At 42.5% G+C, this 26,584-nt stretch overlaps 1 protein-coding gene across 1 annotated transcript; it reads right to left on the reverse strand.

Annotated features, from left to right (window-relative positions):
• Positions 1-318: 318 nt before the first annotated feature.
• Positions 319-26,571, reverse strand: LOC115118896 (pre-mRNA splicing regulator USH1G-like). The gene is made up of 5 exons (XM_029647626.2): positions 26,408-26,571; positions 12,909-13,134; positions 2,053-2,277; positions 1,628-1,789; positions 319-1,077 (listed from the first exon to the last, which is right to left on the reverse strand). The coding sequence occupies exons 1-5, from the start codon at positions 26,569-26,571 to the stop codon at positions 319-321; spliced, it is 1,536 nt and encodes a 511-aa protein (XP_029503486.2).
• Positions 26,572-26,584: the final 13 nt, after the last annotated feature.

The following is a 26,584-nucleotide window of genomic DNA, read 5'->3' on the forward strand; positions in this document are numbered from 1 at the left end:
ATCTATCAGCTACAAACTGGCCCTATCTATCTATCAGATACAAACTGGCCCTATCTATCTATCAGGTACAAACTGGCCCTATTTATCTATCAGCTACAAACTGGCCCTATTTATCTATCAGCTACAAACTGGCCCTATTTATCTATTAGTTACAAACACATAGGAAGGAAGTCTGTTGTACTGACCCTCTCAGTGTCCTTGCTCAGTGTCCTTGCTCAGTGTCCTTGATTCCTTCTGCTGTTTGAGCCATTATTAACAAAGTAACGTGCTTTGCCTGTCATAGACTTCATGTAGTAATTTGTACAGTAATACTGACCGTCAGAGCTCAGTGTCCTCGATGCCCTCTGGTTCCTCCAGGGTGTCCAGCCGTCTCTTACAAGCCTTTAGCAGCTTCTTCCTGGGTCCCAGGGGGATGTGTATGGAGGTCAGGTCCTGGTCTGAGCAGAGCAACAGAGTTTGGAGGTCAATCTTCTCCCTTCTGAAAATGGGCATGAACTCCCCCAGGCTCTGGGAGGCAAGAAACGTCTCCAGGCGTCCACTCTCAGGCTCCAGCTCCTCGTCCAGGCCCACGTCAGCCTCCTCCCAGGGCAGCTCCTCGTCCAGGCCCACGTCAGCCTTCTCCCAGGGCAGCTCCTGCAGGTTCCTCTCCTGGAGGCTCAGGGCGCTCATGATGCTGTCTATCTTTATTGCATCATCCAGGCTGGTCTGGCGCCGGGGGAGACGACCACGGAGGCGGACGTTAGGGGCATGGCCCACCGGCTCGGAGCCAGCCACAGAACCCTCGTCCCGGGCTCCAATGGCGAATAGGCCATCGGAGACGTAGTTCCGTCGGAACACCATGGTTCCAAGACCGGGCCGGGTGAAAAGGGAGTCACGGCCCGAGTCAGTGCTGATCTCGGAGTAGGCGGCCTCGTGGAGAACCGGGTCGCTGATGGCACGGGAGAGGTGGAAGATGGTGTCGGCACGTTCATCGTCATCGTAGTGGTCGTTGTCATGGTGATCGTGGTTGTTGCCGTGGTGAGGGAACATGTCCCGGATGTTGAGGCGCGAGTGGTCCTGAGAGTTGGCGTAAGTTTCCTGTTGAAGGAACATTAATGAAGAGAAACCATTTTAATGGAAATAACCCAGGAGGTTTAAGCACTAAGCCTGTGGGAAATGTATTGGAAATAACCCAGGTTTCAGCACTCAGCCTGTGGGAAATGTAATGGAAATAACCCAGGTTTCAGCACTCAGCCTGTGGGAAATGTAATGGAAATAACCCAGGAGGATTCAGCACTAAGCCTGTGGGAAATGTATTGGAAATAACCCAGGTTTCAGCACTCAGCCTGTGGGAAATGTAATGGAAATAACCCAGGAGGTTTCAGCACTAAGCCTGTGGGAAATGTATTGGAAATAACCCAGGTTTCAGCACTAAACCTGTGGGAAATGTAATGGAAATAACCCAGGTTTCAGCACTCAGCCTGTGGGAAATGTAATGGAAATAACCCAGGTTTCAGCACTAAGCCTGTGGGAAATGTAATGGGTTTGGAAGAATAGAGTGCGTTTATTTTCTAAAGCTAACTTTCCGTTAGTTAGAGCCAACTGTTTTGGATGTTGTGTCTTTACATACAGTAGCCACTTGTTCTACCTGCTTTAGGAACATGACGTCCTGGCCAAGCTGAAGGCCAGACAGCGAGCGAACACTCTTCCTCCCATCCTCGTAGATCTTAAAGGTGCCGTCCACCTGTTTCTTCTTCTCTAGCTTCTTGTGAATCTTGGTCCTCCCCTTGGTTGTGGAGTGTACAGTGGCCTGTATAGATTGAAAAGATCGAAATGTGGACTCAGGACATTCAACAGATCATTTACTAAATGTAAAGCAAGGCAGAGTTTGAAAAAGTACAATGATCAATAGCTGAAATTTCTTGAGCTTAATCCTTAACTTATTTATCAGGGAACGTAAAAACAATATCAAATTATTTATTCAAACTGCCGTTGACTATCAAAATAATATCAAATGCATTCATGAGAAATTGACAGTGAAGCAGCAGGGAAGAAATACTTTTGACCTCTGACCTGTGAGTATGGCATGTTGGCAGTGTTGAACTGAGGAAGATTGCGGCTTAGCGTGCTGCTGCTGTTATAACTGGAGAAACTCATGGCGTCTGAGTTATCCGACCTCACGCTCTCCTTCAGGTGCTTTCTCTCCAGTCGCTGGTGGTGTTTCTGCTGCATCTTCACACAGTCCTTTATCCTCCTTTCTGTTGCGCGGAATGCTCTGTCTTTCAGCTTCTCCACCAGCTTGTAGAAGAGGTAGATCTATTTATTCACTATTTAAATATCACATATACACCACTGCAGTTTAGGCTATACAATTCAAACTGAGTATACAAAACATTAAGAACAATCTTTCCATGACATAGACTGACCCAGGTGAATCCAGGTGAAAGCTATGATCCCTTATCGATGTCACTTGTTAAATCCACTTCAATCAGTGTAGATGAAGGGGAGGAGATGGGTTAAAGAAGGATGTTTAAACCTTGAGACAGTTGAGACATGGATTGGGTATATGTGCCATTCAGAGGTTGAATAGGCAAGGAAAAATACTGAAGTGCTTTTGAACGGGGTAGGCGCCAGGAGCGCCGGTTTGAGTTTGCAACTCAATATTAGGAAGTTGTTCCTAATTAGTATTATTATTTTTTTTAACCTTTTTTTAACTGACTTGCCTAGTTAAGAACACATTCTTATGTACAATGACGGCCTACTAAAAAGCAAAAGGCCTCCCTTGGGATTAAAAATAAATAAATACATAAAATACAGGACAAAACACACATCACGACAAGAGAGACAACACAACACTACATAAAGAGAGACACTACAACACTACATAAAGAGAGACAACACTACATAAAGAGAGACACTACAACACTACATAAAGAGAGACACTACAACACTACATAAAGAGAGACACTACAACACTACATAAAGAGAGACACCACAACACTACATAAAGAGAGACACCACAACACTACATAAAGAGAGACACTACAACACTACATAAAGAGAGACACTACAACACTACATAGAGAGAGACACCACAACACTACATAAAGAGAGACACTACAACACTACATAAAGAGAGACACTACAACACTACATAAAGAGAGACACCACAACACTACATAAAGAGAGACAACACTACACTACATAGAGAGAGACACCACAACACTACATAAAGAGAGACAATGCTACATAAAGAGAGACAACACTACATAAAGAGAGACACTACAACACTACATAAAGAGAGACACCACAACACTACATAAAGAGAGACACTACAACACTACATAAAGAGAGACAACCACAACACTACATAAAGAGAGACACCACAACACTACATAAAGAGAGACAACCACAACACTACATAAAGAGAGACACTACAACACTACATAAAGAGAGACAACCACAACACTACATAAAGAGAGACACCACAACACTACATAAAGAGAGACACTACAACACTACATAAAGAGAGAGACACCACAACACTACATAAAGAGAGACACTACAACACTACATAAAGAGAGAGACACCACAACACTACATAAAGAGAGACACTACAACACTACATAAAGAGAGACACTACAACACTACATAGAGAGAGACACCACAACACTACATAAAGAGAGACAATGCTACATAAAGAGAGACACCACAACACGACATAAAGAGAGACACCACAACACTACATAAAGAGAGACACCACAACACTACATAAAGAGAGACACTACAACACTACATAAAGAGAGACACTACAACACTACATAAAGAGAGACACTACAACACTACATAAAGAGAGACACCACAACACTACATAAAGAGAGACACTACAACACTACATAAAGAGAGACACTACAACACTACATAAAGAGAGACACTACAACACTACATAAAGAGAGACACTACAACACTACATAAAGAGAGACACCACAACACTACATAGAGAGAGACACTACAACACTACATAAAGAGAGACACTACAACACTACATAAAGAGAGACACTACAACACTACATAAAGAGAGACACCACAACACTACATAGAGAGAGACACTACAACACTACATAAAGAGAGACACTACAACACTACATAAAGAGAGACAACACAACACTACATAAAGAGAGACACTACAACACTACATAAAGAGAGACACCACAACACTACATAAAGAGAGACACCACAACACTACATAAAGAGAGAGACACTACAACACTACATAAAGAGAGACAACACAACACTACATAAAGAGAGACACCACAACACTACATAAAGAGAGACACCACAACACTACATAAAGAGAGACACTACAACACTACATAAAGAGAGACAACACAACACTACATAAAAGAGAGACACACAACAACACTACATAAAGAGAGACACCACAACACTACATAAAGAGAGACACTACAACACTACATAAAGAGAGACACACAACACTACATAAAGAGAGACAACACAACACTACATAGAGAGAGACACACACAACACTACATAAAGAGAGACACCACAACACTACATAAAGAGAGACACTACAACACTACATAAAGAGAGACACCACAACACTACATAAAGAGAGACACCACAACACTACATAAAGAGAGACACACAACACTACATAAAGAGAGACACACAACACTACATAAAGAGAGACACTACAACACTACATAAAGAGAGACACCACAACACTACATAAAGAGAGACACCACAACACTACATAAAGAGAGACACTACAACACTACATAAAGAGAGACACCACAACACTACATAAAGAGAGACACACAACACTACATAAAGAGAGAACACATAAAGAGACACTACATAAAGAGAGACACACAACACTACATAAAGAGAGACACCACAACACTACATAAAGAGAGACAACACAACACTACATAAAGAGAGACAACACAACACTACATAAAGAGAGACACACAACACTACATAAAGAGAGACACCACAACACTACATAAAGAGAGACACTACAACACTACATAAAGAGAGACAAACTACATAAAGAGAGACACACAACACTACATAAAGAGAGACACACAACACTACATAAAGAGAGACAACACAACACTACATAAAGAGAGACACTACAACACTACATAAAGAGAGACACTACAACACTACATAAAGAGAGACAACACTACACTACATAAAGAGAGACACTACAACACTACATAAAGAGAGACAACACTACATAAAGAGAGACACTACAACACTACATAAAGAGAGACACACAACACTACATAAAGAGAGACACTACAACACTACATAAAGAGAGACACCACAACACTACATAAAGAGAGACACACAACACTACATAAAGAGAGACACACAACACATAAAGAGACACTACATAAAGAGAGACACACAACACTACATAAAGAGAGACACTACAACACTACATAAAGAGAGACCACAACACTACATAAAGAGAGACACCACAACATAAAGAGAGACACTACAACACTACATAAAGAGAGACACCACAACACGACATAAAGAGAGACACCACAACATAAAGAGAGACACCACAACACTACATAAAGAGAGACACCACTACACTACATAAAGAGAGACACCACAACACTACATAAAGAGAGACACCACAACACTACATAAAGAGAGACACCACAACACTACATAAAGAGAGACACCACAACACTACATAAAGAGAGACACTACAACACTACATAAAGAGAGACACCACAACACTACATAAAGAGAGACACCACAACACTACATAAAGAGAGACACTACAACACTACATAAAGAGAGACACCACAACACTACATAAAGAGAGACACACAACACTACATAAAGAGAGACACCACAACACTACATAAAGAGAGACACCACAACACTACACATAAAGAGAGACACACAACACTACATAAAGAGAGACAACACAACACTACATAAAGAGAGACACACAACACTACATAAAGAGAGACACACAACACTACATAAAGAGAGACAACACAACACTACATAAAGAGAGACACCACAACACTACATAAAGAGAGACACCACAACACTACATAAAGAGAGACACACAACACTACATAAAGAGAGACACCACAACACTACATAAAGAGAGACACTACAACACTACATAAAGAGAGACAATGCTACATAAAGAGAGACAACACTACATAAAGAGAGACACTACAACACTACATAAAGAGAGACACACAACACTACATAAAGAGAGACACTACAACACTACATAAAGAGAGACAACACTACATAAAGAGAGACACTACAACACTACATAAAGAGAGACACCACAACACTACATAAAGAGAGACACTACAACACTACATAAAGAGAGACAACACAACACTACATAAAGAGAGACACCACAACACTACATAAAGAGAGACACCACAACACTACATAAAGAGAGACACTACACAACACTACATAAAGAGAGACACCACAACACTACATAAAGAGAGACACTACAACACTACATAAAGAGAGACACCACAACACTACATAAAGAGAGACACACAACACTACATAAAGAGAGACACCACAACACTACATAAAGAGAGACACACAACACTACATAAAGAGAGACACACAACACTACATAAAGAGAGACAACACTACATAAAGAGAGACACCACAACACTACATAAAGAGAGACAACAACACTACATAAAGAGAGACAACATACATAAAGAGAGACACCACAACAGTACATAAAGAGAGAGACACCACAACACTACATAAAGAGAGAGACACCACTACATAAAGAGAGACACCACAACACGACATAAAGAGAGACACACACAACATAAAGAGAGACACCACAACACTACATAAAGAGAGACACCACAACACTACATAAAGAGAGACACAACACAACACATAAAGAGAGACACTACAACACTACATAAAGAGGGACACCACAACACTACATAAAGAGAGACACCACAACATAAAAAGAGAGACAACACAACACTACATAAAGAGAGACAACACTACAGACACCACAACACGACATAAAGAGAGACACCACAACATAAATAGAGACACCACAACACTACATAAAGAGAGACACCACAACACTACATAAAGAGAGACACACACAACATAAAGAGAGACACCACAACACTACATAAAGAGGACACACAACACTACATAAAGAGAGACACTACAACACTACATAAAGAGAGACACTACAACAACACTACATAAAGAGAGACACTACAACACTACATAAAGAGAGACAACACAACACTACATAAAAGAGACACTACAACACTACATAAAGAGAGACACTACAACACTACATAAAGAGAGACACACAACACACATAAAGAGAGACAACACTACATAAAGAGAGACACACAACACTACATAAAGAGAGACAACACAACACTACATAAAGAGAGACACACAACACTACATAAAGAGAGACACCACAACACTACATAAAGAGAGAGACACTACATAAAGAGAGACACTACAACATAAAGAGAGACACACAACACTACATAAAAGAGAGACCACAACACTACATAAAGAGAGACACCACAACACTACATAAAGAGAGACACACAACACTACATAAAGAGAGACAACACTACATAAAGAGAGACAACACTACATAAAAGAGAGAGACACTACAACACTACATAAAGAGAGACCACAACGCTACATAAAGAGAGACACTACAACACTACATAAAGAGAGACACTACAACACTACATAAAGAGAGACAACCACAACACTACATAAAGAGAGACAACCACAACACTACATAAAGAGAGACACCACAACACTACATAAAGAGAGACACCACAACACTACATAAAGAGAGACACTACAACACTACATAAAGAGAGACAACCACAACACTACATAAAGAGAGACAACCACAACACTACATAAAGAGAGACACCACAACACGACATAAAGAGAGACACTACAACACTACATAAAGAGAGACACCACAACACTACATAAAGAGAGACACCACAACACGACATAAAGAGAGACACCACAACACTACATAGAGAGAGACACTACAACACTACATAAAGAGAGACACCACAACACTACATAGAGAGAGACACTACAACACTACATAAAGAGAGACACCACAACACGACATAAAGAGAGACACCACAACACTACATAAAGAGAGACACTACAACACTACATAAAGAGAGACACCACAACACTACATAGAGAGAGACACTACAACACTACATAAAGAGAGACAATGCTACATAAAGAGAGACAACACTACATAAAGAGAGACACTACAACACTACATAAAGAGAGACACTACAACACTACATAAAGAGAGACACTACAACACTACATAAAGAGAGACAATGCTACATAAAGAGAGACACTACAACACTACATAAAGAGAGACACCACAACACTACATAGAGAGAGACACTACAACACTACATAAAGAGAGACACTACAACACTACATAAAGAGAGACACCACAACACTACATAAAGAGAGAGACACCACAACACTACATAAAGAGAGACACCACAACACTACATAAAGAGAGACACCACAACACTACATAAGAGAGAGACACTACAACACTACATAAAGAGAGACACCACAACACTACATAAAGAGAGACACTACAACACTACATAAAGAGAGACACCACAACACTACATAAAGAGAGAGACACCACAACACTACATAAAGAGAGACACCACAACACTACATAAAGAGAGACAACACTACATAAAGAGAGACACCACAACACTACATAAAGAGAGACAACACTACATAGAGAGAGACACCACAACAGTACATAGAGAGAGACACCACAACACTACATAGAGAGAGACACCACTACATAAAGAGAGACACCACAACACGACATAAAGAGAGACACCACAACATAAAGAGAGACACCACAACACTACATAAATAGAGACACCACAACACTACATAAATAGAGACACCACAACACTACATAGAGACACTACAACACTACATAAAGAGGGACACCACAACACGACATAAAGAGAGACACCACAACATAAATAGAGACACCACAACACTACATAGAGACACCACAACACTACATAAAGAGAGACACCACAACACGACATAAAGAGAGACACCACAACATAAATAGAGACACCACAACACTACATAAAGAGGGACACCACAACACGACATAAAGAGAGACACCACAACATAAATAGAAACACCACAACACTACATAAAGAGGGACACTACAACACTACATAAAGAGAGACACTACAACACTACATAAAGAGAGACACTACAACACTACATAAAGAGAGACACTACAACACTACATAAAGAGAGACACTACAACACTACATAAAGAGAGACACTACAACACTACATAAAGAGAGACACTACAACACTACATAAAGAGAGACAACCACAACACTACATAAAGAGAGACACTACAACACTACATAAAGAGAGACACTACAACACTACATAAAGAGAGACAACCACAACACTACATAAAGAGAGACAACCACAACACTACATAAAGAGAGACACCACAACACTACATAAAGAGAGACACTACAACACTACATAAAGAGAGACCACAACACTACATAGAGAGAGACACTACAACACTACATAAAGAGAGACACTACAACACTACATAAAGAGAGACCACAACACTACATAAAGAGAGACACCACAACACTACATAAAGAGAGACACTACAACACTACATAAAGAGAGACCACAACACTACATAGAGAGAGACACTACAACACTACATAAAGAGAGACCACAACGCTACATAAAGAGAGACACTACAACACTACATAAAGAGAGACACTACAACACTACATAAAGAGAGACAACCACAACACTACATAAAGAGAGACAACCACAACACTACATAAAGAGAGACACCACAACACTACATAAAGAGAGACACCACAACACTACATAAAGAGAGACACTACAACACTACATAAAGAGAGACAACCACAACACTACATAAAGAGAGACAACCACAACACTACATAAAGAGAGACACCACAACACTACATAAAGAGAGACACCACAACACTACATAAAGAGAGACACTGCAACACTACATAGAGAGAGACACCACAACGCTACATAAAGAGAGACACTACAACACTACATAGAGAGAGACACCACAACGCTACATAAAGAGAGACACTACAACACTACATAAAGAGAGACACTACAACACTACATAAAGAGAGACACCACAACACTACATAAAGAGAGACACCACAACACTACATAAAGAGAGACACTACAACACTACATAAAGAGAGACAACCACAACACTACATAAAGAGAGACAACCACAACACTACATAAAGAGAGACACCACAACACTACATAAAGAGAGACACCACAACACTACATAAAGAGAGACACTACAACACTACATAGAGAGAGACACCACAACGCTACATAAAGAGAGACACTACAACACTACATAGAGAGAGACACCACAACGCTACATAAAGAGAGACACTACAACACTACATAAAGAGAGACACTACAACACTACATAGAGAGAGACACCACAACGCTACATAAAGAGAGACACTACAACACTACATAGAGAGAGACACCACAACGCTACATAAAGAGAGACACTACAACACTACATAAAGAGAGACACTACAACACTACATAAAGAGAGACACTACAACACTACATAAAGAGAGACACCACAACACTACATAAAGAGAGACACCACAACACTACATAAAGAGAGACCACAACACTACATAAAGAGAGACACTACAACACTACATAAAGAGAGACACTACAACACTACATAAAGAGAGACACTACAACACTACATAAAGAGAGACAACCACAACACTACATAAATAGAGACACTACAACACTACATAAAGAGAGACACTACAACACTACATAGAGAGAGACTCCACAACACTACATAAAGAGAGACACTACAACACTACATAAAGAGAGACACCACAACACTACATAAAGAGAGACAACCACAACACTACATAAAGAGAGACACCACAACACTACATAAAGAGAGACCACAACACTACATAAAGAGAGACACTACAACACTACATAAAGAGAGACACCACAACACTACATAAAGAGAGACACCACAACACTACATAAAGAGAGACCTAAGACAACAACACTACATAAAGAGAGACACCACAACACTACATAAAGAGAGACACCACAACACTACATAAAGAGAGACACCACAACACTACATAAAGAGAGACACCACAACACTACATAAAGAGAGACACCACAACACTACATAAAGAGAGACACTACAACACTACATAAAGAGAGACACCACAACACTACATAAAGAGAGACACCACAACACTACATAAAGAGAGACACCACAACACTACATAAAGAGAGACACTACAACACTACATAAAGAGAGACACTACAACACTACATAGAGAGAGACACTACAACACTACATAAAGAGAGACAACCACAACACTACATAAAGAGAGACACTACAACACTACATAAAGAGAGACAACCACAACACTACATAAAGAGAGACACTACAACACTACATAAAGAGAGACACTACAACACTACATAAAGAGAGACACCACAACACTACATAGAGAGAGACACCACAACACTACATAAAGAGAGACACCACAACACTACATAAAGAGAGACACTACAACACTACATAAAGAGAGACACTACAACACTCCATAAAGAGAGACACTACAACACTACATAAAGAGAGACACTACAACACTACATAAAGAGAGACACCACAACACTACATAGAGAGAGACACCACAACACTACATAAAGAGAGACACCACAACACTACATAAAGAGAGACACTACAACACTACATAAAGAGAGACACTACAACACTCCATAAAGAGAGACACCACAACACTACATAAAGAGAGACACCACAACACTACATAAAGAGAGACACTACAACACTCCATAAAGAGAGACACCACAACACTACATAAAGAGAGACACTACAACACTACATAAAGAGAGACACCACAACACTACATAAAGAGAGACACTACAACACTACATAAAGAGAGACACCACAACACTACATAAAGAGAGACACCACAACGCTACATAAAGAGAGACCTAAGACAACAACACTACATAAAGAGAGACACCACAACACTACATAAAGAGAGACCTAAGACAACAACACAGCATGGCAGCAGCACAAAATATGGTAAAAAAATAATTGGTCACAGACAACAGCACAAAGGGCAAGAATGTAGAGACAACAATACATCACACAAAGCAGCCACAACTGTCAGTAAGAGTGTCCATGACTGAGTCTTTGAATTACGAGATTGAGATAAAACTGTCCAGTTTGAGTGTTTGTTGCAGCTCGTTCCAGTCGCTAGCTGCAGTGAACTGAAAAGACGAGTGACCCAGGGATGTGTGTACTTTGGGGACTTTCGACAGAATGTGACTGGCAGAACAGGTGTATAACAAATATAATTTAAACTATAACTGAAATATAATTCAAATACAAATATTTTGTTTAAGTGGATACAAGTATGATGGTCAAATCTATTTTTTACAACCTACTGGTATAAAATTGGTATTTGTATTTTATTTGGATCCCCAAAGCAGCAACTACCGTTCCTGGGGTCCACATTGAATATGACAAATGACATAATACAGAACATTAGTAGACAAGAACAGCTCAAGGACAGAACTACATACATTTACAAATGATATATAGGCTATACGTGCCAATGGTCATTTAGTAGTCTCAGTAATGTTTCTTCCTGTGATCAGGTCAAAATTGATCCGATGACTGTTCCTTGTCATTGCTCCGGATACCTCACCTTGGGGTTGAGGACAGACTGCTTGGCGGCGATGGAGTCCAGGTATCGGACAGAGTCCATGTGGCTCTTGGTGGCGGCCATGTCGAGGGGCGTGTGGTAGTCGTTGTCCAGGCACCACACATTGGCACCGAACGATACCAGGAAGGACAGGCAGCTGTGGTGGCCGTTGGCGGCGGCCAGATGGAGCGGAGTGTTGCCCCAAATATCACACTTGTCAGGGTCACCTCTGGGAGGAGGGAGAGGAGGAGAAGGAACACAAGGATTAAAAAGACACAGTACATAATAAAACTCCTTTTACCGCTGCTTCAGCGTAGGCCATCAATTACAGATGTTAACATGTACTTTCCTACATCCAGATTTACTTCTGGACAACAACAAAATCACACTCGATTTCCATCCAGGAATAGACTTCATCTGGTTCCAGGAAACTGAGACATGGTGTGTATACCTACCGTATGTGTGTGACACCCGATAATGACATGATAATGACCTGACTTTGACCCAATAATGACCTGATAATGTCCTGATCATGACCTGATAGCGACCCGATAATGACAATGACATGATAATGACACGATAATGACCTGGTAACGATCATGGCACTAACATGATAATGACCCGATAATGACCCAATAAGGACTCTGTAAATCAACAGGTTTACAGAACATAGAAAAATGAACCCACCTCTGCTTAGCTATGCCTATATGCTCTTTCACAATAAATTCAGGAAGTAAGATGACCCAATTGGGTGACCTCATGTCATACCGCTGACTACCATTTCTACTGTGCTGACTACAGACCATGACTCTGCAACTTATAATTATACCTTTAAATAAACACAAAGTGACATATATATACCCTCAAACAGTGAGGGATCTTTTGATGAAAAGGCGCAAACATTACACAACACAAGGATGTCATGACGTGACAGTTATATATCACTTCCTGCTTTGCGTGTCAGAGCCCCTCCCCTTTCCTGTGTTGCCCTCACCCATCCGGCCCAGCGTGGCTGTGGTGTGATTAATAATTGAGGTGGTGCAGGTGAAACATTACAGCGATGTTAACATGTATTATTCAACATATGGACTGAGAATCTTTTCTCTCACAGACACCCAGAGAAGCTGTGACCCCAGAGAGCCGCAAGGTCAACACCTGGGCCATGTTCAGTTGCCAAATGTTGTCGAACATTGCAGATAGAAATGCCACGAAAAGAACAGTTGTGATTCATTATTCTACAAGTCAGAGAGAGGCATGTTTGTTCTACATAACATATTTCTATCTGAACATTCCAAAATGTTGCGTCCTGATGAACGCTGGCTGTTCTTCATACACTTGACCCTGATTTCAACTTCCTGCATGTCTGTACAAATTGAACATTCATGCATTTACAGGTTCAATGTACATCGTCATCATCATCGTCAATATGCATCGTCAGCAATGTGCATCGTCATCATCACAATCAATGTGCATCAAAGAGATCTGACTATCAACGGGACAACCAAGAGATCTGACTATCAACGGGACAACCAAGAGATCTGACTATCAACGGGACAACCAAGAGATCTGACTATCAACGGGACAACCAAGAGATCTGACTCCACAGTAAGCCAACCCTACTACCCGACAATGTGGCCCAGTTAAAGACCAAAACAACTGGGGTTGATACGTGAATAAAACAAAGCCTCATAACTTTCTTGTTTTCATGTATCATTTATTTGAAAATTAGGCTACAGCTTCTGATTTCCAAATCTGCTCGCTCAATCTCAGGAAATAGTAATAGGACACTATTATGTCCCCCAGTCAGAGCATCTACTCTATATTCAGTGTATGTAATATGTTCCCCAGTCAGAGCATCTATATTCAGTGTATGTAATATGTTCCCCAGTCAGAGCATCTATATTCAGTGTATGTAATATGTTCCCCAGTCAGAGCATCTATATTCAGTGTATGTAATATGTTCCCCAGTCAGAGCATCTATATTCAGTGTATGTAATATGTTCCCCAGTCAGAGCATCTATATTCAGTGTATGTAATATGTTCCCCAGTCAGAGCATCTATATTCAGTGTATGTAATATGTTCCCCAGTCAGAGCATCTATATTCAGTGTATGTAATATGTTCCCCAGTCAGAGCATCTATATTCAGTGTATGTAATATGTTCCCCAGTCAGAGCATCTATATTCAGTGTATGAAATATGTTCCCCAGTCAGAGCATCTATATTCAGTGTATGAAATATGTTCCCCAATCAGAGCATCTATATTCAGTGTATGAAACATGTTCCCCAGTTAGAACATCTATATTCAGGGTATGAAATATGTCCCCTAGTCAGAGCATCTATATTCAGTGCCATTTAGTCCAAGATCATGTCTAATAGTTCTGGGAAACCATCCTATATGTTCAGCTCCATTCTTTTCCTTGTACCTTTTAGATACGACATAGAAAGAGGCCTGTATAACGCAGAGAAGAAGTAGGAGCATTGCTAAGTTCCGGTAGTATGCAAGCTCCTCCTAATCTTCTAGCAGGCCTTTTGATATCGACCACAGCTCTGGGCCTGTCCATCCTTATCTCAGCCACTTCCAGCCTGGGCCTGTCCATCCTTATCTCAGCCACCACCAGCCTGGGCCTGTCCATCCTTATCTCAGCCACCACCAGCCTGGGCCTGTCCATCCTTATCTCAGCCACCACCAGCCTGGGCCTGTCCATCCTTATCTCAGCCACCACCAGCCTGGGCCTGTCCATCCTTATCTCAGCCACCACCAGCCTGGGCCTGTCCATCCTTATCTCAGCCACCTCCAGCCTAGGCCTGTCCATCCTTATCTCAGCCACCACCAGCCTGGGCCTGTCCATCCTTATCTCAGCCACCACCAGCCTGGGCCTGTCCATCCTTATCTCAGCCACCACCAGCCTGGGCCTGTCCATCCTTATCTCAGCCACCACCAGCCTGGGCCTGTCCATCCTTATCCCAGCCACCACCAGCCTGGGCCTGTCCATCCTTATCTCAGCCACCACCAGCCTGGGCCTGTCCATCCTTATCTCAGCCACCACCAGCCTGGGCCTGTCCATCCCTATCTCAGCCACCACCAGCCTGGGCCTGTCCATCCTTATCTCAGCCACCACCAGCCTGGGCCTGTCCATCCTTATCTCAGCCACCACCAGCCTGGGCCTGTCCATCCTTATCTCAGCCACCACCAGCCTGGGCCTGTCCATCCCTATCTCAGCCACCACCAGCCTGGGCCTGTCCATCCTTATCTCAGCCACCACCAGCCTGGGCCTGTCCATCCTTATCTCAGCCACCACCAGCCTGGGCCTGTCCATCCTTATCTCAGCCACCACCAGCCTGGGCCTGTCCATCCTTATCCCAGCCACCACCAGCCTGGGCCTGTCCATCCTTATCTCAGCCACCACCAGCCTGGGCCTGTTCATCCTTATCTCAGCCACCACCAGCCTGGGCCTGTCCATCCTTATCTCAGCCACCACCAGCCTGGGCCTGTCCATCCTTATCTCAGCCACCACCAGCCTGGGCCTGTCCATCCTTATCTCAGCCACCACCAGCCTGGGCCTGTCCATCCTTATCTCAGCCACCACCAGCCTGGGCCTGTCCATCCTTATCTCAGCCACCACCAGCCTGGGCCTGTCCATCCCTATCTCAGCCACCACCAGCCTGGGCCTGTCCATCCTTATCTCAGCCACCACCAGCCTGGGCCTGTCCATCCCTATCTCAGCCACCACCAGCCTGGGCCTGTCCATCCTTATCTCAGCCACCACCAGCCTGGGCCTTTGCTGCAGCATCAATGCCCCGGGACTGTTGTTAGAGGATCTGTCTGTCCTATTAGTCCGATCCCTCACCCTGACCTTTCCTCTACAGCCAAAATCTACGCTGTTAATATCTAATTTACACATCTGACACTGCTGCTGCTTTCAGGCATCAATATCTACTGCTCTCTCCACACTTAATTACCATCATGCCTTATAAACCTGTCACTAAAGTCTTGACATATCCCTGGAGTATTGACCCTACCCTTCTACTCTCTTCTTCCCCCTACCCTCCTCTGATCTCTGCCTATCCTCCTCTCGTCCTCTCCCCCTACCCTCCTCTTGTCCTCTCTCTCTCTCTCTCTACCCTCCTCTTCTGCCCTATCTCGCTCTCTGTACCCTCCCTCTCTACTCTCCTCTTCTGCCCTCTCTCCCTACCCTCCTCCTCTTGTCCTCTCCCCCTACCCTCCTCTTGTCCTCTCTCTCTCTCTCTCTCTCTCTCTCTCTACCCTCCTCTTCTGCCCTCTCTCGCTCTCTGTACCCTCCCTCTCTACCTTACTCTTCTGCCCTCTCTCCCTACCTTCCTCCTCCTGTCCTCTCTCCCTACCCTCCTCTTGTCCCATCTCCCCCTACCCTCCTCCTCTCTTCTACTCTGGTTCTCCTGGGTGCTGTCTCCACCATAGTGGGTTGTCAAAAGGCTCTCTAAATAGGCGTTATAGCCCTTCCATCCACACCTGCTTGTCCAGCACTTAAACCTTCCACAAAAGAGAGGTATTTTTACCTATACTGTCTGTACACATGTACAAAGGAGCTTCGGTAGCTGAATGAGTAGCTCACTTATAAAACGATAATATAGCCTTACTCCTAAATCCCGCGTCTCTCTTGTTTCCCATTGGAAGTCAGAAAGCACTATTGCTAGACTGCTGAGGGTATATTCTGACCGTACAGGACCTTCTGACTGGGAGATGTATATTAAAACCATTTTTTTTAACCTTTGTTTAACTAGGCAAGTAAGTTAAAAACAAATTATTATTTACAATGACGGCCTATTCCGGACAAACCCTAATGACACTGGGCCAATTGTGCACCGCCTTATGGGACTTCCAATCATGGCCGGTTGTGATACAGCCTGGAATTGAACCAGGGTCTGTAGTGATGCCTCTAGCACTGAGATGTAAGATGGCGCCGGAGAACAAGGCTGACGTTTTACGTATTTCTAACCAATTATGTTTTTTGGTTTGTTTCTTTGCGTTGTTTGTAACTTATTTGTTTACTTATTGTGTTTATAATGTTGCTGCTACCATCTCTCAAGACCGAAAAAAAACTTCTGGGCATTAGAACTGTGATTGCTCACCACGGACTGGCAGAATCCTATTTTTCCTTTAACGAGTCCGACGAGCCTGACGTGAATGACATACTGCTCTCCCGGGAATAGGCCCAGACTACCGTCATTTGCGTGAAGAGAAGGCGGAGTAAAAGGGACCAGAGGGCGGGCTGCCTTCTGGGAATTCAAAGGCAATCTAATAAATCCCCATTTCTTCCATTCGGCTAGCAAACGTGCAATCTTTGGAAAATATATTGATGTCCTACGCGGAAGATTGGTAGTTTAATGGGACATTCAAAATTGTGATATCTTAAGCTTCACGGAGTCGTGGCTGAACAATGACATTATCAACATACAGCTGGCTGGTAATACGCTGTATAAGTAGGACAGAACAGCAGCATCTGGTAAGACAAGGGGCGGTGGACTATGTATTTTTGTAAATAACAGCTGGTGCATGATATCTAAGGAAGTCTCAAGGTTTTGCGTATCTCATGATAAGCTAAAGACCACACTATCTACCTAGAGAGTTTTCATCTGTATTTTTCGTAGTTGTCCACATTCCACCACAGACTGATGCTGGCAATAAGAGCGCACTCAATGAGCTGTATTCTGCCAGAAGCAAACAGGAAAACGTTGACCCAGAGGCGGCGCTGCTAGTAGCCGGGGACTTTAACGCAAGGAAACTTAAATCTGTCTTACCAAACTTCTATCAGCATGTTAAATGTGCAACCAGAGGGAAAAAAAACTCTGGACCACCTTTACTCCACTCACAGAGACGCATACAAAACTCTCCCTCGCCCTCCATTTGGCAAATGTGACCATAATTCTATACTTTGGATTCCTGCTTACAAGCAAAAATGAAAGCAGGAAGCACCAGTGACTTGAACAATGAAAAAGTGGTCAGATGAAGCAGATGCTAAGCTATAGGACTGTTTTGCTAGCACAAGCTGGAATATGTTCCGGGATTCCGCCAATAGCATTGAGGAGTACACCACATCAATCAGCTTCATCAATAAGCGCATCGATGAGGTCGTTCCCACAGTGACTGTACGAACATACCCCAACCAGAAGCCATGGATTACAGGCAACATCCGCACTGGGCTAAAGGCTAGAGCTGCCGCTTTCAAGGAGCGGGACTATAACCCGGAAGCTTATAAGAAATCCCACTATGCCCTCCTACGAACTATCAAACAGGCAAAGCATCAATACAGGACTAAGATCGAGTCCTACTACACCGGCTTTGATGCTCGTCGGATGTGGCAGGACCTGCAAACCATTACAGTCTACAAAGGGAAGCACAGCCGAGAGCTGCCCAGTGACACGAGCCTACCAGGCGAGCAAACTACTTCTATGCTTGCTTGGAGGTAAATAACACTGAAATGCATGAGCGCACCAGCTGTTCTGGAAGACTGTGTGATCGTGCTCTCCGCAGCCGATGTGAGTAAGACCTTCAAACAGGTCAACATTCACAAGGCAGCAGAGCCAGACAGATTACAAGGAATGTGTACTGCGAGCATGCTCTGACCAACTGTCAAAAGTCTTCAATTACATTTTCAAGCTCTCCCTGTCCAAGTCTGTAATACCAACATGTTTTAAGCAGACAACCAAAGTATCTGTGCCAAAGAACACTAAGGTAACCTGCCTAAATGAGTACTGACCCGTAGCACTCTGTAGCCATGAAGTGCTTTGAAAGGCTGGTCATGGCTCACATCAACAGCATCCTCCCGGATACCCTAGACCCACTCCAATTTGCATACCACCCTAACAGATCCACAGATGATGAAATCTCTATTGCACTCTACACTACCCTTTCCCACCTGGACAATAGGAACACCTATGTGAGAATGCTATTCATTTACTACAGCTCAGAGTTTAACACCATACTGCCCTCAAATCTCATCAATAAACTAAGGACCCTGGGACTAACCTCCCTCTGCAACTGGATCCTGTACTTCCTGACGGGCCGCCCCCAGGTGGTAAAGGTAGGTAACAACACAACCGCCACACTGATCCTCAACACAAGGACCCCTCAGGGGTGCATGCTCAATCCTGTCCTGTACTCCCCGTTCACCGATGACACAACAGCCTGATCACCGACAACGACGAGACAGCCTATAGGGATGAGGGTAGAGCCCTGGCTGTGTGGTGCTAGGACAACAACCTCTCCCTCAGCATGATCAAGACAAAGGAGATGATTGTGTACTACAGGAAAAAGAGGACCGAGCACGCCGCCATTCTCATTGATGGGGCTGCAGTAGAGCAGGTTGAGCGCTTCAAGTTCCTTAGTGTCTACATCACCAACAAGCAGCATACCACCCTGAATACCACTGCTGGCTTGCTTCTGAAGCTAAGCAGGGTTGGTCCTGGTCAGTCCCTGGATGGGAGACCAGATGCTGCTGGAAGTGGTGTTGGAGGGCCAGTAGGAGGCACTCTTTCATCTGGTCTAAAAAATATCCCAATGCCCCAGGCCAGTGATTGGGGACACTGCCCTGTGTAGGGTGCCGTCTTTCGGATGGGACATTAAACGGGTGTCCTGACTCTCTGCAGTCATTAAAGATCCCATGGCACTTATTGTAAGAGTAGGGGTGTTAACCCTGGTGTCCTGGCTAAATTCCCAATCTGGCCATCAGACCATCACGGTCACCTAATAATCCTCAATTTACAATTGGCTCATTCATCCCCCTCCCCTGTAACTATTCACCAGGTTGTTGCTGCAAATGAGAATGTGTTCTCAGTCAACTTTACTGGTAAAATAATGGATAAATAAATAAATTAAAAAACGAACACGGTCCAAGCACACCAAGACAGTTGTGAAGATGGCATGACAAACCTATTCCCCCTCAGGAGACTGAAAATATTTGGCATGGGTCCTCAGATACTCTAAAGGCTCTACCACTGCCTCTGACCGCAAGGCACTAGAGAGGGTAGTGCATACGGCCCAGTACATCACTGGGGCCAAGCTTTCTGCCAACCAGGACCTCTACACCAGACGGTCTCAGAGGAAGGCCCTAAAAATTGTCAAAGACTCCAGCCACCCTGTTATACTGTCCATGCTACCGCATGGCAAGTGATACCGGAGTGCCAAGTCTAGGTCCAAGAGGCTTCTAAACAGCTTCTACCCCCAAGCCACAAGACTCCTGAACATCTAATCAAATGGAAACCCAGACTATCTGCAGTGCCGCCTCCCCTCTTTTACACCACTGCTACTCTCTGTTGTTATCACTTTAATAACTCTACTGTGGCTTGTGGAAGTATTCACCCCCTGGTATTTTTCCTATTTTGTTGCCTTACAACCTGGCGTTAAAATCGATTTTTGGGGGTTGGATTAGAGACCGATTATGATTTTTCAACGCCGATACCGATGCATATTTATTTGATTTTATTTGTAATAATGACAATTACAACAATACTGAATGAACACTTATTTTAACTTAATATAATACATCAATAAAACATCAACTTAACCTCAAATAAATAATGAAACGTTGAATTTGGTTTAAATAATGCAAAAACAAAGTGTTGGAGAAGAAAGTAAAAGTGCAATATGTGTCATGTAAAATAGCACAACGTTTAAGTTCCTTGCTCAGAACATGAGAACATATGAAAGCTGGTGGTTCCTTTTAACATGAGACTTCAATATTCCAAGGTAAGACGTTTTAGGTTGTAGTTAATATAGTATTTATAGGACTATTTCTCTCTATACCATTTGTATTTCATATACCTTTGACTATTGGATGTTCTTATAGGCACTTTAGTATTGCCAGTTCAACAGTATAGCTTCCGTCCCTCTCCTCGCCCCTACCTGGGCTCGAACCAGGAACACATCGACAAAAGCCACCCTTGAAGCATCGTTACCCATCGCGCCACAAAAGCCACGGCCCTTGCAGAACAAGGGGAACAACTATTCCAAGTCTCAGAGTCTCAGAGCGAGTGACGTCACCGATTGAAACGCTATTAACGCGCACCCCGCTAACTAGCTAGCCATTTCACATCGGTTACACCAGCCTAATATTGGGAGTTGATAGGCTTGAAGTCATGAACAGCTCAATGCTTGAAGCATTGAGAAGAGCTGCTGGCAAACGCATGAAAGTGCTGTTTGAATAAATGCTTAGGAGCCTGCTGCTGCCTACCACCGCTCAGTCAGACTGGTCTATCAAATATCAAATCAGACTTAATTATAACATAATAACACACAGAAATCCGGAAACTATCGAATCCGGAAACTATCATTTCCAAAACAAAACGTTTATTATTTCAGTGAAATACGGAATATTCCGTATTTTATCTAACAGGTGGCATCCATAAGTCAAAATATTGCTGTTAAATTGTACAACCTTCAATGTTATGTCATAATTATGTCATAATTACGTAACATTCTGGCAAATTAGTTCGGCAATGAACACGGCGGCCCAAAATGTTGCATATACCATGACTCTGCGTCCAATGAACGCAAGAGAAGTGACACAATTTCACCTGGTTAATATTGCCTGCTAACCTGGATTTCTTTTAGCTAAATATGCAGGTTTAAAAATATATACTTCTGTGTATTGATTTTAAGAAAGGCATTGGTGTTTATGGGTAGGTACAGTCGTGCAACGATTGTGCTTTTTCGCAAATGCGCTTTTGCTAAATCAACCCCTGTTTGGCGAAATTGGCTGTCTTTGTTAGGAAGAAATAGTCTTCACGAGCCAGGCGGCCCAAACTGTTGCATATACCCTGACTCTGTTGCAAGAGAAGTGACACAATTTACCTTGTTAAAAGAAATTAATGTTAGCAGGCAAGATTAACTAAATATGCAGGTTTAAAAATATATACTTGTGTATTTATTTTAAGAAAGGCATTGATGTTTATGGTTAGTTACACGTTGGAGCAACGACAGTCCTTTTTCTCAAATGCGCACCGCATCGATTATATACAACGCAGGACACACTAGATAAACTAGTAATATCATCAACCATGTGTAGTTATAACTAGTGATTATGATTGATTGTTTTTTATAAGATAAGTTTAATGCTAGCTAGCAACTTACCTTGGCTTCTGCTGCATTCGTGTAACAGGCAGGCTCCTCGTGAAGTGCAATGAGAGGCAGGTTGTTGGAGCGTTGGACTAGTTAACTGTAAGGTTGCCAGATTAAATCCCCGAACTGACAAGGTAAAAATCTGTCATTCTGCCCCTGAACAAGGCAGTTAACCCACTGTCATTGAAAATAAGAATGTTTTCTTAAGTAAGAATGTGTTGTTAAATAAAGGTGTAAAAAAATATATATACATATATATATATTTTTTTTAAATCAGCCAAATCGGTGTCCAAAAATATTGATTTCCGATTGTTATGAAAACTTAAAATCGGCGCTAATTAATCGGCCAATCCTGATTAATCGGTAGACCTCTAGTTTGTATCACAACATGCCTACCACTTTGAAGATGCTAAATATTTTTTCTTGTGAAACAAAAAAAAACTGAAAACTTGAGCGTGCATAACTTTTCACCCCTACCCCCCCAAAGTCAATACTTTGTAGAGCCACCTTTTGCAGCAATTACAGTTGAATGTCTCTCCCTAAACTGTTAATTTTTTCTCTTGAGGTGCTGTCCTGTTGCACACTCTACAAACACTGTGATCTCCACCCGGCACAGCCAGAAGAGGACCCTCATTGCCTTGTTTCTTCCTAGGTTTTTGCCTTTCTAGGTTGTTTTTCCTAGCCACCGTGCTTCTACACCTGCATTGCTTGCTTTTTGGGGTTTTAGGCTGGGGCTATATAAATATATTTGATAGAGGACTGAGGGTGTGTAAAAGTGTGTAAATAGTTACCCATGTTGCTTTGTAAATGTATATATTTAATTTTTTTCATTTAATTTTTTTTTCCCAATTTTTTAACATTTTTGTGGGGGGGTGTGTTAGAATACCATTTTGGTATTTTGTATATAGTTATTGGTTTCAAAATCATTCACCAATTTGGCCACTTGGGTACATTTGGGCTACTTGTGTGGGACACCTGGGTGACTTCACAATACATGTTTTGTAGCACACTCATTTTGGAAGTTGTCATTCTGAAATTTTGCACAAGTACTGTTGCCCTCTTAATTTTTTCACTAAAATTGTCCCCATCGTCTTATCTGAATGTTTGTTTTATCTTGTTCATTTGAAAGTTGATGATACCAAAATAAATAGAAAAAAACGCATGTTTTTTTTCATAGTTTTATCTAAACCAGATCTATTGTGTGTTATTCTCCTACATTCAATTCACATTTACACAAACTTCAGAGTGTTTTCTTTCAAATGGTACCAAGAATATGCATATACTTGGTTCTGTGCCTGAGCTACAGGCTGTTAGATTTGGGTATGTCTTCAGGCGGAAATTGCACAAAGTAGGGGGGTAGTTCTAATTAACAAGTAATTATTTTCATTTCACTTCACCAATTTGGACAATTTTGGGTACGTCCATTACATGAAATCCAAATGAAAATCCATTTAAATTACAGGTTGTAATGCAACAAAATAGGAAAAACGCCAAATACTTTTGCAAGGCACTGTACCTACATGTACATACTACCTCAACCAACCGGTGCCCCCGAACATTGACTCTGTACCGGTAGCCCCCCTGTGTATAGTCTCGCTATTGTTATTTTACTGCTGCTCTTTAATTACTTGTTACTTTTATTTCTTATTCTTACTCGTATTATTTTTAATCTGCATTGTTGATTAGGGATTCTTAAGTAAGCATTTCACTGTTTCACCTGTTATATTCGGCGCATGTGACTAATACCATTTGATTTGATTTGATTTGCAGTGCCTTAGACCGCTGCGCCACTCGGTAGCCCAGTGGTTTGTGTGGGGAACAAAGATTATAGCCGTCATCTGGCGGTAGCTGCCTACTACTGTAGCTCACAAGGACAAGAGTCCGAACTTACCCGCAGGCTAACAATGTGGTGGAGGAGTGGGCCCTTTCAAAAGTCAGTCTGAATGAAAACAAGCATCTCATGTAATTGAACTGATGTTTATTACCTCTGATTCAGAGGGGTTGGGTTAAAAGCGGAAGACACATTTCAGTTGAAGGCATTCAGTTGTACAACCGACTGGTATCCCCCTTTCCCTTTCCACTGCTACTTCCATAGAGGTGTGTGTGTGTGTGTGTGTGTGTGTGTGTGTACACGCTTGCACGCGTGCATAAGTATTCACGCAGCACGGTTGTGCATTGGTGTCTGAGAGAGTATTGGTTAGCAGGCCATCCTTCTGTCAGTGACATTTGCCTTTGATTAGGCTTGTTAAAATGGAAACACAGAGGTGTCCATCACATTAACAGCCCTGTTGGACGGGATGAGGAGGGTCAAACTAGCAGACATAAATCCTGAGCTGACACTAAAGTGGCCGTTTGAATGTAAATGTTGTTCCTAGACAGTAATCTGAGTAACCAGTTGACTGAAGGTTTTAGTGATCTTCTGCAGTTCAATGCCAGGATAGAGTGTTCGATTCCTGGACCAGCCTGTCATGGCTCTGATCCAACCAGTTCCCATCACCATGACTGTCTGGGTGCGTCCCCAATGGAGCCCTATTCCTTATATAAGTAAATATACAGAGCATTCGAGAAAGTATTCAGACGCCTTGTTCCACATTTTGTTATTTTACAGCCTTACTCTAAAATAGGTTAAATTTAAAAAATGGACAGGACAACAACCCTAAGCACACAGCCAAGACAACACAGGAGTGGCTTCGGGACAAGTCTCTGAATGACCTTGAGTGGTCCAGCCAGAGCCCGGACTTAAACCCGATCTCTGGAGAGAACCTGACTTAACTTGAGAAGATCTGCAGAGAAGAAGGGAAGAAACTCCCCAAATACAGGTGTGCCAAGCTTGTAGCTTCATTCCCAAGAAGACTAGAGGCTGTAATCGCTACCAAAGGTGCTTCAACAAAGTATTGAGTAAAGGGTCTGAATACTTATGTAAATGTGATATTTCAGTTTTATTATTTGTAATACATTTGCAAACATTTCTAAAAACCTGCTTTTGATTTGTCATTATGGGGTATTGTGTGTAGATTGATGAGGGGGAAAAACGAATTAATCAATTTTAGAATAAAGCTGTAATGTAACTAAATGTGGAAAAGGTCAAGGGGTCTGACTACTTTCCGAATGCACTGTATATAAACATATACATAATTGCATGTCTCTGGTCTAGGCTATATTGCTCTGACTCTGCCCTTTCAGATGGAAGTGAGAAGATACTGTGCATAAATTGCAAACTTGCCTTTGCGCACGCTGCACTGACATGCGACAATGCTCCTCCGCACCTGTTTGTTGATACTTCAACTGGTAGGTCAATTTGCAATCGGGACACCTGAGCTATTTTTAAAATGAGTTGCCTTGTTACTTCCTCGCAAGAGAAGCTATAGGCTTTATCGGCTGCTTAGGAAACGTAACGAAGCTTACCCTCTTCCCACAACGAGTCGGAGCGCATCAAGGTTGCCGTGGTACGCAGCCCATAACGTCGGTGTCATTCCGTCTTCATCGGGCGCGTTGAGCTGCTTCCGAGTGGCCTCTCTGAGTAGGTCCAGGTAGCCATCCCGGGCTGCCCGGTGGTACTTGTCGTTCATAGTGCCTACGGCT

This window comes from Oncorhynchus nerka, linkage group LG16, assembly GCF_034236695.1.
Source record: "Oncorhynchus nerka isolate Pitt River linkage group LG16, Oner_Uvic_2.0, whole genome shotgun sequence".
NCBI lineage: Eukaryota > Metazoa > Chordata > Actinopteri > Salmoniformes > Salmonidae > Oncorhynchus > Oncorhynchus nerka.